This window comes from Macrobrachium nipponense, chromosome 7 (assembly GCF_015104395.2).
Source record: "Macrobrachium nipponense isolate FS-2020 chromosome 7, ASM1510439v2, whole genome shotgun sequence".
Lineage (NCBI taxonomy): Eukaryota > Metazoa > Arthropoda > Malacostraca > Decapoda > Palaemonidae > Macrobrachium > Macrobrachium nipponense.
The window spans coordinates 26,026,012-26,042,730 of NC_061109.1; the positions used below are offsets into that span (position 1 = coordinate 26,026,012).

The 16,719-nt window shown below is 41.3% G+C and overlaps 1 protein-coding gene across 1 annotated transcript in view; it reads left to right on the plus strand.

Moving 5' to 3' along the window:
• Positions 1-16,719, plus strand: part of LOC135217560 (uncharacterized) — a 313,898-nt gene that overhangs the window by 268,680 nt on the left and 28,499 nt on the right. Inside the window, exon 10 of the mRNA XM_064253525.1 lies at positions 15,600-15,712. Coding sequence (XP_064109595.1) covers positions 15,600-15,712 — 113 coding nt within the window. The remainder of the gene's footprint in view (positions 1-15,599; positions 15,713-16,719) is intronic.

Below are 16,719 nucleotides of genomic sequence, written 5' to 3' on the forward strand. Positions count from 1 at the left end.
ATACTGTGTGTAAGAAGTGTCGAGATTTTGTGTGTACGTGGGAGAACAGGTGCAATGAATGTGAGAGTTTGAATGAGAAAGAGTGGAAGGCACTTGTTAAATATGTGGAAAGATTGGAGAAAGATCGGGTGAGAAGATCAGTGTCTCGAAGTGAGAGATCAGGATCTTCGGGTAAACCTTTGAATGAATCTATTTCTGTTTCTTCTCCAGCTCCTTCCCATGTAGATTTAGTAGCACCTTCTCCCCAGGTTTCTCCTGCGCCCGTTGCTGTATCTGAGGACACGACTGACCCTCAAATTGTGAAAGTGTTCGTTGTCCTTGCTTCGATGGGTGATCAGATCAAGTGTTTAACGGACAAAGTGGAAGTGTTTAATGTTGGTGATAGTGTTGTGGAGGGGGCGCCTGATCGTCTCTCTCGTGCTCCTAGACCTAGACCTCTGTCAAGCTCCCAGACCCAAGGGAGAAGGCATGTCGACAGTCGAAGGGAGGCGAGAGGGGTTGTCTCACGATCAGTCGTCCCTTCAGGCAGTCCTGTTGTTACGTCCCAGGCTGCAGCAGTACGCCAGAGAAAAGGCGTTACTGGGAAGTGCTTGTATTCTTCCGATAGCTCGGCTTCAGGAAGGAATAGACGCTTTTTGGAAGAATCGCGTCCTCTCAAGAGATCTTACAGGCCAACCTTGTCCCAGGATGAACGGGTCTACGCTTAAGAGGGGTGGAGTAGCCCTGAGATTTTCTCGAGTGATGATGAGGACGCAATCCCAGTCAAAAGGAAGAGAACTTTTTGTCCTAGAGAAGTCGCAAGCCGTTCGGTGGTCGGTTTTTCTCATGGTAGAGAACCTCCTTCTGCTCATTGGGTTCGCTCCCATGTTTCTTCTCCGTCTCGTAGACGTCAGGATCGCTCCCTCTTCGTACCAGCCTTGTGCGTCCTCGTTCTCCTCCTTCTCATGCGACTCGTCAGGAAGCGGACACTAAGGACGTTTTGAGAGATATGCAGGCGAAGTTAGCCGACCTTGTGAAGTCATGGGAAAGAACCGATCAACCGTCCTCTAGACGTAAGGACGCATCTCTACCAGTTAAGTCCTCCAAGAGGACGCAGGACAAGTCTTTGCCTCCTCTTTCTCAGGCGGCCTTCTCTCGTCATCCAGGACGCAGTGTGCCTTCTAGGAAGGACAATCCCCCGACAGCGCAGGACGCAGGACGCAAGAGGAAGATCGATGGACGCTCGGTGGACGCGGCTCTTGCAGTGGACGCAGGACGCATGCGGCAGGACATTGACCCGTCCTCATCCCGACAAGACCGGGACGGTTTTTGTCAGGACGCGATCACACATTCGCTCCCCAGACAAGTTTTAGAGCCGGATTCCGCGGCTAGTTTACATCAAGACATCGGCTTCCAGGATGTTTCGTCAGCGGAAGAGGACGTAGCCGATTTGATTTCGGAAGATGAGAGGAATGCTGAAGCTCCATCCTCGGATTATAAGAGGCTGACTGATTGCCTCCTATCTCTGTTTGAAGGGGACTTTCAGCCTTCAGCTCCTTTATCTCCCCTTTCTCAGTTTTCGAGGACCAAAACTCCCAAGAAGTCTTCTTTCTTGAAGATGACGCTTTCCATCACAGCTAAGAAAGCGCTTCAACGCATTAATGATTGGTTAAAGGAAAAGAGGGAAGCAGGGAAGACTTCTTTTGCTTTCCCTCCAGCCAAGTTGGCTTCGAAGTCTGGAGTGTGGTATGCTACAGGGGAAAGTCTTGGCCTGGGAGTTCCTGCCTCCTCCCAGGGGGACTTTTCTAATATTGTGGATAGCTCTCGTAGGCATGCTTTACACTCAGCCAAGGTGTGGTGGACTTCATCAGAATTTGATCATTTGTTGAAGGGCATCTTTCGAACTTTTGAAGTCTTCAATTTTCTCGATTGGTCTTTGGGGGCTTTGGCTCTCACCTTGGAAATGGAAGAATCTTTGGATTTAGAATTGCCCAGAAGTATTATGTCCTGTATGGACAAAGCCCTGAGAGATGGGGCAAATGAGCTTGCTTCCCTCTTTACGGCAGGGGTACTGAAAAAGAGGTCGCTACTGTGCTCGTTCGCTGCTAAAGGGGTGTTGAACGCGCAGAAGTCGGAGTTGGTGTTCTCCCCACTCTCAGGACAGCTTTTCCCGTCGGAAATTATTAAAAACATCGCTCTTTCTCTTACTCAGAAGGCAACCCAGGACCTTCTGACTTCTTCAGTGAGGAAGTACTTGCCTACCAAGGTGATGAAGAAGACACCAAAGGAGTCAAGACCAACCCAACAGCCCTTTCGGGGTAAGACCTTTTCTCGCCCCTCCTTTAGAGGTAAAAGAGTGCCTACCAAGAGAGGTTCGAAAACCACAACCAAGCAATGAGGTTCAAGTCCTCCAGACGTTAGTTGGGGCCAGACTCCAAGAGTTTTGGGAAGTCTGGCAAAACAAGGGAGCGGATGCTTGGTCCGTAAGCGTAGCCCGGGAAGGTTACAAGATCCCCTTCCTGAAGAAACCAACTCTCGCTACATCCCCGAGAGCCCTAGGGGCTCATTACATCGATTTAGAGAAGAAAGAGGCTCTATGGGAACAAGTTGTCAGCATGCTCGAGAAAGGAGCCATAGAACCTGTTTTGGATCATGCTTCTCCAGGATTTTGCAACCAACTTTTCCTGGTACCGAAGTCTTCGGGAGGATGGAGGCCAGTACTGGATGTAAGCCATCTAAACTTGTTCGTAGAAAAGACCAAGTTTACGATGGAAACGAACGATTCGGTGCTGGCAGCGGTACGTCCAGGGGACTGGATGGTGACCCTGGACCTTCAAGACGCTTATTTTCATATTCCGATTCATCCGAGGTCCAGGAAATATTTAAGGTTCGTGATCCAGGACAGGGTATATCAGTTCAGGGCCCTTTGCTTCAGGCTTTGCATGGCCCCTCAGGTGTTTACAAGGATGATGTTGAACGTGGCGAGGTGGCTACACCTGCTAGGAGTCAGATTCTCTCTCTACCTAGACGACTGGCTCATAAGAGCTCAGTCAAGACAACAATGTCTGGAGGACACGGAACTTACGTTGGATTTGACAAAACAGTTGGGTCTGATGGTGAACCTGAAAAAGTCACAACTGATCCCCACACAGGAGCTAGTCTATTTGGGGATTCTGATATCCTCAGTGACTTTTCGGGCTTTTCCATCCCCCGAAAGGCAAGCCATGTGCCTTCGGAAGGTGCAAGACTTCCTAGAGAAAGACCAATGCTCGGCGAGAGAGTGGATGAGCTTACTGGGGACGCTCTCTTCGCTGGAGCGGTTCATTTCTCTAGGAAGACTTCACATGAGGCCCTTACAGTTCTTCCTGAACGAAGTCTGGCCAAGAAGATCACAACCAGATTCCTTCCTGTTTCAAATTCCTTTCAAGATAAAGGAGGAATTGAAGTGGTGGCTAACTCCGGGAAAGTTAGCAGAGGGTACATCACTCCAGCAGAAGAACCCAGACCTAGTATTATTCTCCGACGCTTCGGACGCAGGCTGGGGAGCGACGCTGGGCCCTCAAGAAGTTTCAGGCCATTGGAGCAAGGAGGGTGCCTCTTGGCATAGAAACAGGAAGGAACTGATGGTGATTTTCTTGGCTTTGAAAGCGTTCAGAGCGTTGATCCGCGACAAGGTTGTGCAGATCAACGCAGACAATACCACAGCTCTGGCGTACGTCCGCAAACAAGGAGGGACTCATTCTTTAACTCTGTGCAATTTGGCGAAGGAGATCCTTCTGTGGGCAGAGAGCGAGAACGTCACCCTGCTCACCAGGTTCATTCAAGGGGAGAAGAATGTGAGAGCGGACCTGTTGAGCAGGGAAGGACAAGTTCTTTCGACGGAGTGGATCCTACATCAAGAAGTATGCCAGAGTCTGTGGAATCTTTGGGGCAGTCCAGTGGTGGACCTATTTGCTACCGCAGCGACGAGATTACCGAACTACTGCTCTCCAGTCCCAGACCCTCATGCAGTCGCTGTAGATGCCTTCCTACTAGACTGGACGGGTCTGGATGCGTACGCCTTTCCCCCGTTCAAGGTTTTAGGGAGGGTCATGAAGAAATTCAGGGAGAGTCAAGGAACAAGACTTACCCTCATAGCCCCCTACTGGCCGGCCCAAACCTGGTTCACAGAGGTACTGGAATGGACAGTGGATTCTCCGAGAAGGCTTCCCGCAAGAGTAGATCTTCTCAAACAACCCCACTTTGACAGGTTCCACAAGAACACCCTCGCTCTGGGTCTGACTGCGTTCAGACTATCGAAAGACTTGTCAGAGCGAGGGGCTTTTCGAGAGAAGCAGCCAAGGCAGTGGCTAGGGCACGAAGAGCCTCAACTATCAAAGTGTACCAGTCGAAGTGGGAGACCTTCCGTAAGTGGTGCAAGAATCGGAAGGTTTCTTCATCCAGTACGTCTGCGACCCAAATTGCAGATTTCCTTCTGTATCTGAAGAAGGAAGCAGGATTAGCAAATCAAACGATTAAAGGGTACAAAAGTATGTTGTCCTCGGTGTTTAGGCACAGAGGCTTAGATCTTTCCAATGACGCAGATCTTAGGGACCTCCTCAGCTCTTTTAATACAAAGAAGGAACGTCAATGCAGAGCTCCGTCTTGGAATCTTGATATTGTACTCAAGTTCTTAGGAACTGATAGGTTTGAGCCTATGGACAGCGCTTCTTTGAGGGATATATCGAAGAAGACTATCTTTTTGGTTGCCTTGGCTACAGCTAAAAGCATTAGTGAGCTTCAAGCGATTAACAAGCAAGTAGGCTGGAAGCACAACAAGGCAGTGTGTACATTCCAGGAAGAGTTCTTGGCCAAGAACGAGAATCCTTCTCATCCTTGGCCAAGGTCCTTTGAGATTATGGGTCTGGCCGATCTTGTGGGTCAAGAACAAGAAAGAGTTCTTTGTCCAGTAAGAGCTTTACGTTATTATGTGGAAAGGACAAGAAGTATTAGTGGGACCTCAGGATCCCTGTGGTGTTCTGTGAAAGACCCTAGCAGACCCATGACCAAAAATGCTATCGCTTTTTTCCTAAGGGAACTCATTAAGGAAGCACATTTGCTTTGCCAAGAAGAAAGCTTCGGGTTGCTTAAGGTTAAAGCACATGAAGTGAGAGCGGTAGCTACGTCCTTGGCATTCAAGAAAAATTTAGCCCTCAAGGATATTATTGAGTCGACGTTTTGGAGGACCAATTCAGTCTTTGCCTCACATTACCTCAGAGACATCAAGACAACTTTTGACAATTGTCAAACGTTGGGCCCGTACGTATCCTCAGGTACAGTATTGGGCAAAGGAGTTTCCACCCCATAACCTACTAACGTGCTAGGGTATTTTTAATTACGTTATAGTGTTTTTATGGTTGTCTGAGAAGGTTTATTACCTACTCAGTCTATGAAGTATTTTTAGTTAGTGGTGATATGTGTGTGTGGTTCAGGTGGTCTAACATTTCCTAGCATGAATGCCCGTGGTAAGAGAGGGCTAGGGTTTCCTGTCAACAAATTGGTCATGTCCAGTTGTCAGACCCTTGTTAATAGCTTCTTCAACAAGCAGGTCACGTCCTAGTTGAGAGCTACTAAGGTTTAGCAGGCTAAGAGGCAGGACCTACGAAGTCAGCTACCTTAGCAGGTAAGGAACCTAAGAGTACTTTAAAAATTATTTAATTTTTAAACTATGACGATGTTGCTGTCTTTGACCCACCTCCAAATGTGTCAATCAGCTATATATATACCTGCGAGGTAAGTGTCATACATAAAAATGACGTTTTTATGATAAAACAAAGTTTTATGTATACTTACCTGGCAGGTATATATAATTAAATTCCCACCCTCCTCCCCTCAGGAGACAGGGTTCAGAGAAAATCTGACGAAAATGGGAATGGTTCCGAGCGCCAGTGCCACGGGGACGGGGTGGCGATCACCTGAACTACCGGTGAACTAGCGGTTGCCGCGAGTTTTGAAAATTCTGCCAGTGCGACAGAGGATTAAGCTATATATATACCTGCCAGGTAAGTATACTTAAAACTAAAACTTTGTTTTATCATAAAAACGTCATTTTGTTGTGCTTGTGAATTTGTTGTGTTTTAGATGAGTTGTTGAGTGTTGTTGTTGTGGTTCCTTGATATTGTAGGCAGTGTGTTGAATTGTCGTGTTATGGTTTTTGGTGCTGATAGTGATTGTTTGCGCAGTGGTCTTTTGTTGTATGGTTATTGAGTTGTAGTGTGGTTGTTGTCCTTGTTCGGTTGGTTGTGGGTTGTGTTACGACGGCTAGCCTAGCCTAGCCTAGCCTGTATATATCCAGCTGACAGTGGCGCAGCTCCTCACCCTAAGTCTGAGGTGAGTATGTGTGTTTGTGTTTTAAGTTTTTTGTTTTCTAGCTAGTGTAATCCCGCCACAATATCCTCCCCCGATGATACTGATAATCCTTGGCAAGATGCTTTCTCTCTCCTGATGGTGATGGTATGTATGTAATTAATAAGAGAAAAACCATGGTCGAAGTTGTACATGTGGAGTTTAGAGGTGGGGCAGCATTCCTTGATACAGAATGGCACCTGATACCACCTTCATCAGACATGGAGAAACCTCAAAAAGAAGCAGTTCTGTAACCTGGGAATTTAGGATTAAAAACTATATAGATGACACTCTTTACCAGGTGAACAGAAAATGGGTCTATACTTCCATTATGAATAAAACCCAACTTGCTCAACAAGTATCCCCTTCTGTCCCTTCCTTTTTAAAATAATTAACCACGCGAAGGCCGACTCAGAATGATGTAATAAATAGAGAATGGGGAGCCAATGACAACTAAAACTATTTGCCACAGTACCCTAAGCTTTGAAAAATTCCACCAAGGAGTGGGCAATGCTTCAACTCCCTTTTGAAGGAAAAAGCTCCCCTTTTGTGTAGCTACTCAGCTATTTGGGACCTCTATGAGAAGAATCTGAGGTGAGATTGCTTCGTCAGAATTCCATGCTAGTACCCACCTCGATAGTGTCTTAACCCCTTCCACCTTGGTAGAAGTGGCCACCAAAAGGCTTCCAGAGAATCTAGGACAGTTTTTGCTGTTGTGGCTAAAAGTTTATGAGAAACCTATGGGAAGCACTATGACTTTTTAGACTGGTGCATAAAATGCAAATGGAAACATTGGGGGGCTCCAATAAGTCACTTCCCAGTGTTTGCTTTATTACAGTCTAACCCATTTTGTAAGGACACATTTGAGGATTCTGTTGTAACTCAACCTGACGAGCAAACACACCAGCATAATTGTAGTGTATGCTCTTCTGGGAAAAGGAGAATTCAGGAAACAAAAAGCACAAAATTTCATTTTACCCAATCCAAAAAAAGGCTCTCTTTGATAAAAAAAAATCATATAAGCCTTCAGTCACTTACAAACGTTATCTTCATAATCAATTAGGTGGTCAGAAGGGACAACTCCCTTCAAAGGGACAACAACAACCACATCACCAAGGGCAGCCTTTTCACAGTCCAAAAACCATCTTTTAAATGCAAAAGAAAAACAGCTCTCAGAATGCCTATCAAAGGAAAAGGTAGAGGAAGATGGGGGTTGGATACCAAAAGGGATTGTTGGGTTTGGGGTTGTTTTCAAAGACACCAAAGGGAATTGAAGTTTTCTGCTTGGGGACACAGCGTTATTTTCAACAGGCTGGGGTGAAAATGGCCCTCTCTCTCTCTCTCTCTCTCTCTCTCTCTCTCTCTGTCTCTCTCTTCTCTATCATCTCTCGTCTCTCTCTCTCTCTCTCTCTCTCTCTTCTCTAAAGGGGTTCATTAACTCTTAAACGCCAACTGGACGTATTATACGCCGACTAAAATTGTCTGTCAGGTGCTTAATTGACGTACGATATGTTGATGATGAAATGTTTTTTTAAATATTCGCAGAAAAATAGTTATAGGCCTAGTTTGCAAAAAATTTTAAATCATGCACCTTGAGGGATGCCTGGAGTTCATGGATCAAGCTGTTGTTTTGTTTACAAGCGTTACCCAGGTGCGCATGCATGAATTTCTTTCTTCTCGCACTAAAAAGCATCAGCGACACATCTCAGAAATTCTTTCGTCACTTTGTTGTAATTTTTGCACCATTTTATATTAGCTGTTACATAGAATTTTATATACGAAAATGTGCGCAATTTCATGTAAAATACAACAAAAATAACTCATGGCTATAACTTTTATCAGTTTTGAAATATTTTCATATAAATCACGATAAGTGCCAAAATTTCAACCTTCGGTGAAATTTGACTCAACCAAAATGGTCGAAAAATGCAATTGTAAGCTAAAACTCTTACATTCTAGTAATATTCAATCACTTACCTTCATTTTGCAACAAATTGGAAAACACTACCACAATATTTCGATTTATGGTGAATTTTTGAAAGAAAAACTTTTTCCTTACGTCCGCGTGCAGTAACTCTGACGAAAATCTTATAAATTCTTTCGTCAGTTTGTTGTAATTTTTGCACCATTTTATATTAGCCGTTACATGAGGTTTTATATATGAAAATGTGCACAATTTCATGTAGAATACAACAAAAAACAACCCATGGTGGTAGCTTTTATCAGTTTTGAAATATTTTCAAATAAATCACGATAAGTACCAAAATTTCAACCTTCAGTCAACTTTGACTCTACCGAAATGGTTGAAAAACGCAATTGTAAGATAAAACTCTTACATTCTAGTAATATTCAATCAGTTACCTTCATTTTGCAACAAATTGGAAAACTCTAGCTCAATATTTTGATTTATGGTGAATTTTTGAAAAACCCTTTTTCCTTATGTCCGCGCGCGGTAACTGACGAAAATCTCAGAAATTCTTTCGTCAGTTTGTCATAATGTTTGCACCATTTTATATTAGCTGTTACATAAAGCATTATATATGAAAATGTGTGCAATTTCATGTAGAATACAACTAAAAATAACTCATGGTTGTAGCTTTTATCAGTTTTGAAATATTTTCATATAAATCACGATGAGTGCCAAAATTTCAACCTTCGTTCAATTTTGACTCAACCGAAATGGTAGAAAAATGCAATTGTAAGTTAAAACTCTTACATTCTAGTAATATTCAATCATTTACCTTCATTTTGCAATAAATTGGAACATTTTGCAACAAACTGGAAAACTCCAGCACAATATTTCAATTTATGGTGAATTTTTGAAAAACGCTTTTTCCTTACATCTGCGTGCGGTAACTGCCGAAAATCTCAGAAATTCTCTTGTCAGTTTGTCATAATGTTTGCACTGTTTTATATTAGCCGTTACATAAAGTTTTATATATGAAAATGTGTGCAATTTTATGTAGAATGCAACAAAATATAACTCATGGTTGTAGCTCATATCAGTTTTGAAATATTTTCGTATAAATCACGATAAATAGAAAAAATTTAACCTTCGGTCAAATTTAACTCGACCGAAATGGTTGAAAACTGCAATTGTAAGCTAAAACACTTACATTCTAGTAATATTCAATCAATTACCTTCATTTTGCAACAAACGGGAAGTCTCTAGCACAATATTTCAATTAATGGTAAATTTTTGAAAAAAAAACTTTTACAGCCGCATGTTACGAATTCATGCATCATTTTGTGATAATATTTTCTCTGTGTTGCTTTGATTGTTTTACAGTTTGTTATATACCAAAATCATTGCAATTTAGTGTACAATACGAAAACAAAAAATTAACTCATTAGCTTTAACCGTTTTGCTCACAGCACGATTTGTATACAATTAGTACATATATGTAATATGAAATTTGTTTTTCACGCTGTCATATATTCCAATATTTATATATGATAATGATATTTTTTTCATTTCTGATGGTTGCATACTAAACTAAAGGCAATGACAATAAAAGGAGCCAAAAATGAACTCTTAATCTTGAAAACTCAGCATGCTGTGATTTTTTTAAAACAACTTTTTTTCCGCTTCGGTGTTAACTCCCGAATGCCACCAGCATACGAGAGACACTTGTAATTAGCGGCTCAGCGTTTAATGGTAAAACAACACTAGACCTTTCTCTGGAAGATTGCAGTGTGATCCTCCAGCTATCAACATTGAACAAGCACATTGTTTGCCAAAAGCTTTGGATAACTACCATTGCCCAAAGTATGTTCAATCATTCCAAAAGGGACTTCTACAGTTTCTATAGATCTGAAAGATGCATGTCATAGGGTCATCCTCCTCCTCCTCGCAGCTGCTAGAGAACTCTTCTTGAATGACGTTATGTTGCATGGCCTCCAACTCCTTCAGGTCATCCGTCGTAAGCTCCTCATGGTGCTCCTCGAGAAGGTCATTGATGTCGTCCTCGTCGACAACCAGCCCCATGGACTTGCCGAGTGAAACGATCTCGTCAAGATCTGGTTGCGAAACAGTTTCAGAATCATCAACTGTTCCTAAATCTGCAGCACCAGCTTCACCCACGTCAAATCCCTCGAAGTCTCGGTCGGATACGGCATCAGGCCAGAGTTTCCTCCACGAAGAATTCAAGGTTCGCCTGGAAACCTCTTGCCAAGCTTGATCGATGAGTCAGATGCATATCATAACATCGAAATGCTCCTTCCAAAATTCACACAAGGTGAGGTTTGTGGTATCGGTGATGTCGAAACATCTCTTGAAAAGATGTTTGATATCACTTGCTGGTCCATGGGCTGGAGGAGAGGGGCGGGGTTAGGCGGAAGATAAAGAACCTTGATAAAAGAATACTCCACTAGGATATCTTCCTCAAGGCCAGGATGGTGAGCAGGGGCATTGTCCAACAACAGCAGACTTTTCAAAGGGAGGCGCTTCTCTTCCAAGAATTTCTTCACTGTTGGGCCGAAACACAGATTTACCCACTCGGTGAACAAAAGTCTCGTTACCCAGGCTTTCGCATTAGCCCTCCACATCACTGGAAGCTTCTCCTCTAGCACTTTGTGGGCCTTGAAAGCGTTCGAACAAAGTGCGAGGGTAAGCCTGTCTTTCATAGGCTTATGCCCGGGTAGCTTCTTCTCTTCCTCCGTGATGTACGTCTGACAAGGCATTTTTTTCCAAAAAAGTCCAGTCTCATCATAGTTGAAGACTTGCTGAGAACTGTAGCCTTCGTTGATCGTCATCTCATCGAACGTCTTAATAAAGGCTTCGGCCGCTTTCGTGTCCAAGCTGGCCGCCTCCCCATGCCGCACCACCGAATGGATGCCAGTCCGTTTATGGAATTTTTCGAACCACCCATTAGAAGCCTTAAAGTCTGGGGTTGGCGTCGATGTCCCTTCTCCTCCGTCGTCTTCGGCCTGGGCAATCAAATCGCCGAAAATAGCGCTGGCCTTGTGGCAGATTGCCATCTTGGTTATCGTATCGCCAGCGATTTCTGTCTTTTATCCAGACAAGAAGCAGACTTTCCATCTCATCGTGCACATGGCTCCTCTTGCTAGACAAAATAGTCACACCCTTGGAAGGTGTAGCTGCTTTGATGGCTTCCTTCTGCTTAAGGATGGTGTCTATTGTCGACGGATTTCGGCCATATTCCTTGGCAATCACACTCAATCGCATGCCAGCTTCATACTTTTTAATTATCTCCATCTTTGTCTCCTAAGAAAACATCCTCTTCTTTCCATGAACTTCAACTTTCTTGGGACCCATCACTACATATATACTGTACGTAATTAAGTTATGTAGTATACGTATGTAGTAAAGCTCTCACACAACACGATAAAGTAGTACTACAACGAAATCACTAACGAATTTACGTTAATAAACGAAATCATATAGAACGAACGAATTCCGCATGCTTACGATAACGATGCTGCTGCCAAGTGGCTGAAAAAGCACGCCGCTACGTAGATGCATGATGGGATCATGGGAGAGATGCTGACCAATAGGAGAGCTGGATCTTGTGGCAGTGACTAGCATGAGGAACCAATGGGAGAGCGGGAGGATGGTGGCAAGGCTACTCAGTTGGCGGCGCACAAGTTCTAAAATTGTTTTTCGGTGGTCCGGGCGAATCTCGGGACTCTACAGCAACAACCTTTCGTATCCTGAACTAATTTCGTATGTAGAGCCAAAAAAATCTTTGTACTATTTGCTTTTGTAATTCAAATTTTTCGTAAGTTGAGCCTTTCGTATGTCGAGGTACCACTGTATTAACTAATTATAGTGTAGTGTGATATTTTTTTATGGCTACCATATAAGACAGTCCCCAGGTTACAATGGGGGTTCCGTTCTTGAGACGCGTTGTAACTCGAAAATCGTCGTAAGCCGGAACGTCGTCAAAAATCTTAAGAAAACCTTACTTTTAATGCTTAGGGTGCATTCAAAACTATGTAAACTGCATTCTTATTGCATTTTTCATAAAAAAAACTTCAAATATTGATTATTTTGCCTTTATGGTGTAATATTTCTTCTGCCAGATCAGCATTGTAGGTGTCGTAACCCTGGAAATAATTTCTGATGAATATAATTGAAAAGCGCCTTAACCTGGGAACGTCGTAAGCTGAACCCGTCGTAACCCGGGGACTGCCTGTATACTCGCGTATCATGCGACTCTTGAAGACCTAATTTTGGAGCTAATTTTAAGGGGGTTGCATCATACATGAGATATAAAATTTGAGTATGTAATAATCACATATTAGTATCATATAATAAAATACAAACATAATGGATATGCATCTTTTCCATGGATCTTTTAAAAAGTTATGCTTTACCTCACTGCCTCCAATAATAATATGCGTATTTCCATACTACTATATTTGTTTGTATTATAAAATACAAACATAGCAATCACTGTTTTGGTTTGGAAATCAGCTGAGGGTGATTGCAAGGTAAGTTTGTTTTGCTGTATTGAACTCAAATCAGAGCGACTTTCTTGCCTCTAGTTAGTGCAAATGAATCTAAAGATACTCTATAGATATGGGACAAGGTTATTTTACATTATACAAAGTGTTTTCAAGTCGAAATATCACTTAAAAAGTATCGTTTTGAACAAAATTTAGTAATTTTTTTCATTAGTAGATGAGGCTAAGGGCATGTTTATTGCGTAAACAAAAATCAACAGATTCCGTTGGATATTTTTACTTGATCTCATCAGAATACTACGAGCTTTACATATTTATCTTTAATTGGAGTGAAAATAGTAAAATGCGTTCTTTCATACCCAAGTACACTTGGGTATGAAAGAACATGTTTCTCTCAAATTTTATTTATGGTCGAGTTTGATGGTACTATACCAAAGTTTGCGAGAAATTCATCCACGTTGCCAATGTTAGCGGATCAACGTTCTCTCCTCAACTTCAGCTAAAACTTAAAGATTAAATTTAGCAGAATGTGCCCTTGCCGATCTTTTCTCCATAGCGAGTAAGTATATAATAATGTAAAAATATATCAGTCCTATTCTTCGTAATGTCAATTGTAACATAACTACTGTAATTTTTTATTACCATACAATGGTTGAAATGCAAGCAAAAAGGCTGTTGCTATCGGATTTGGTTGTTCATAACAAATCAGCTGTTTCTGGCTGCAGTATGCGTTTTCAAAACAAGCATATCATTACTAATGATACTTTTGGCATTCTCTTACTTTTTTAAGCTTAACTAGAAGATGGGATAGATAAAGAGACGGAGAAAGGAGGTTAGCCTAACTAAAAAAGGAATAGATAAAGAGGTTAGCCTATTGTTATTTGGTCTCAAATTTAACTCGCATGGTATGTGAGATATGTGATAAGATAATTTTTAAGTGTGAAAATTTGGGGGTCACATGATATGCGAGATCGCGTGTTACACGAGTATTTACGGTAAATATATGTTTATGATACAAAAATGATTTACTAATTTTCAAATGATATTGATTAATACTGTACTATTAAGTTTACTAAGATTGAATTATATTAAATAATAAAAATGATTTTTTTTTCTCTCTCTCTCTCTCTCTCTCTCTCTCTCTCTCTTCTCTCTCTCTCTTCTCTCTCTCCTCTCTTCTCTCTCACTGGGATGTATGGTTTTTGTATGATAAAAAAAATACGTAATTTACTAATTTTCAAGTTGTGTTAATGTAAACAATATATTGAATTGATAAGATTTGTGTATAAATTAAAAGATCATGTAGGAATGAAGGAAACCCCAATCTTTTAGCATAGAGACTTGGAGAGACTGGTGAGGGTGTAGCTGTCACAAATGTCAAGAAACCTGACAGCAAGGGTAGGGGATTGTGCATCTTAGTGAGTAATAATTGCTGCCATCTTGTGGTCAAAGGATATACTGAAATTCTCTCTCTCTCTCTCTCTCTCTCTAGCTTTCAGAGAAAGTCTCTCTTTAACAAATTGGTATTAACACATTTATCCATTGATAGATATTCACTGTGTATACATTATCAGTGGTGTCTACCAAAACTGAGACAGGCAGACAGGCATAGAAATCCTAGCTTAGTGTAATCTACTGAAAATACATCTCACAATATGCACAAGGTATACAATGAAGTCATGTTTTTGGAGAAAATTTTAATGATTGTATGATATAGGAGATTGGATGATACATGAGTGTACTTACATATAAACATATTATGGTTCTTCTATTGCCATATATTTTTGAGTTTCACAGAATGTTTTCATTGGAAATAAAGTGTGCGTGTGTATTTTTGAAGCAAGCTTCAGTTCTAAAATCCAAAAAAGTCCAAAAACTGAAACAACTTGTGGTGCCGCCCTTATAGCTACTCAAGAGCTAATGGTTGCTGATTTAAAAACATCCCAGATCATGGGACTTGCTGGACCACGGAGTGCCAGATTTAAGAGGTCGGACTGCCTTATGGTTTTGAGGAAGATTTATGATCCATCATCTTCCCATTTCTTAGTAGGTAATTATCTTCATCCTTCAATCATGGTACATCCAAGAGACCTATAATTCTGGGTTATTAGCCATGTCTCAATTGGTTGGTAAGCATACTTCTCTTCCAGTCTAAAGGACTTACCTGATTCAAGCACTGCGTTTTAGCTTTATAATCAAACCTGTGAACTATCAGCTTGTTTACTGACACATCCCAATTGCCAAGTTCTTTCCATGATCCTATAGGATTATGTGAACACTATTCTTCTTAATGATGGTATAAAGTGAATGTGGAATTTGGTTCAGGAAGATGGTTAAAAATCCTATCAAAGCAGCTTAAGATGTGAGCTTTTAAAGTTTCAAATTTTAAAGCTTGTTTTCTCCACTTTTTAAAAATGTGGTGAGTGGGGATTTTAGCATTGGATGCCTCATATGACTGCTGGGGTTTTGTTTGATGAAATAAAACAGGTTTTAAAACAAAAGTTTTTTCATCCAAATTTCTCAATTTTATTGTGAGTGTCCACCTCCCAAAGTCATATCTCAGTGCCTCATTTCTGATTGGTACTTGACCCTGTGCTGTAAGACCTTACTTATTTCATCTGTTAGACATGAGACTCTCATACCAAGGGAACATTCAGCTCTTGAATGTAGGAATATGAGATTGATGGGTTTGTATGGTTGTATGGAAGCACAGTAACCTTTTTTGTGACAGTCAGTATTAATTCAGATATGAATATGATAGAAATTAGTTTTTATTGTTGTTATCACATTCACATTTTCAAATACAGATGCAGGAGATGCAGCCGAGGGAGATTGGGAAGATTCTCAGGCTGAAGGTATTCAAGCAGATGCTGCAAGTGGCATCACTGATGAAAGCCCTGAACATCCAATCAGACTGCAGGTCAGAACTTAATTTTTATTCATGTAATTAACTTAGTAATGTTAGTCTGTCAAAACTTTATTGGGTTATGAGAATCCTTGGACTCATTTAAGGTAAATAATTGTTTATCATTTGTTGTGGTAGGTTCATAAAGATTGTCCTGAGTGACCTATCCACCTATGACAAATCATAAACCATGACAAAAATATGGTGGGTACCTTGTAAGCTCCAACCTTTTCCCTCTTACTAGTCATGCCAGATGTTACTAAGTTATATTGTTCACATTTATTTCCTCTTAATATAAACTCTTTTCATCTATAGCTTTTATACCGGCACTGACCAGGACATCTCTGAATGACAGCCAATAAACTTTAAACTTTCACTTTTTTTCCCCTTTTACTCCTCCCTAACACTTGCTACTCTCTCTCTCTCTCTCTCTCTCTCTCTCTCTCTCTCTCTCTCTCTCTCTCTCTCTCTCTTCTCAGGACATATTCCGACAAAGAAAATGAATAAGGTGAATCTTGTGAATATCCTAATTGATGCATTAGGAAAAAGAATGCCAAAAGCATGCAAGCTGTGTAAGGTTTGGTATAGCATAGTCAATCCCACAAAACCTAATCAGAAAATGTGCTGCATGCAACATTCCGACCCATCCACAGTGGGCTGCGGAGGTAATGCAAGATTTGAGAAAAGATACAAGAATTTTTTGTTCAACATGTCTATCATGGATAGACAATGTTATTAAATCAAGATTGAATGTACAAATAGTTGAGGATGAAGAAGAAGAGGAAGAGGAAGAAGAAGAAGAAAAAGAAGAAGAGGAAACGGAAGAGAAGTAAACAAAAATGAAATGACAGAAAAAAATAAGGAAAAACAAAGACAGATAAAGTATGGATGCAGAGATACTCATTGATACTACTATGAGGCAATAAAGCAGCATACCTACGAAGAAATAAATTACGATATGACAACAGAAAAGCAAATCCCGAAGAGGCTCTACCCAGATCTACACAATGTTCTTTTCCAGA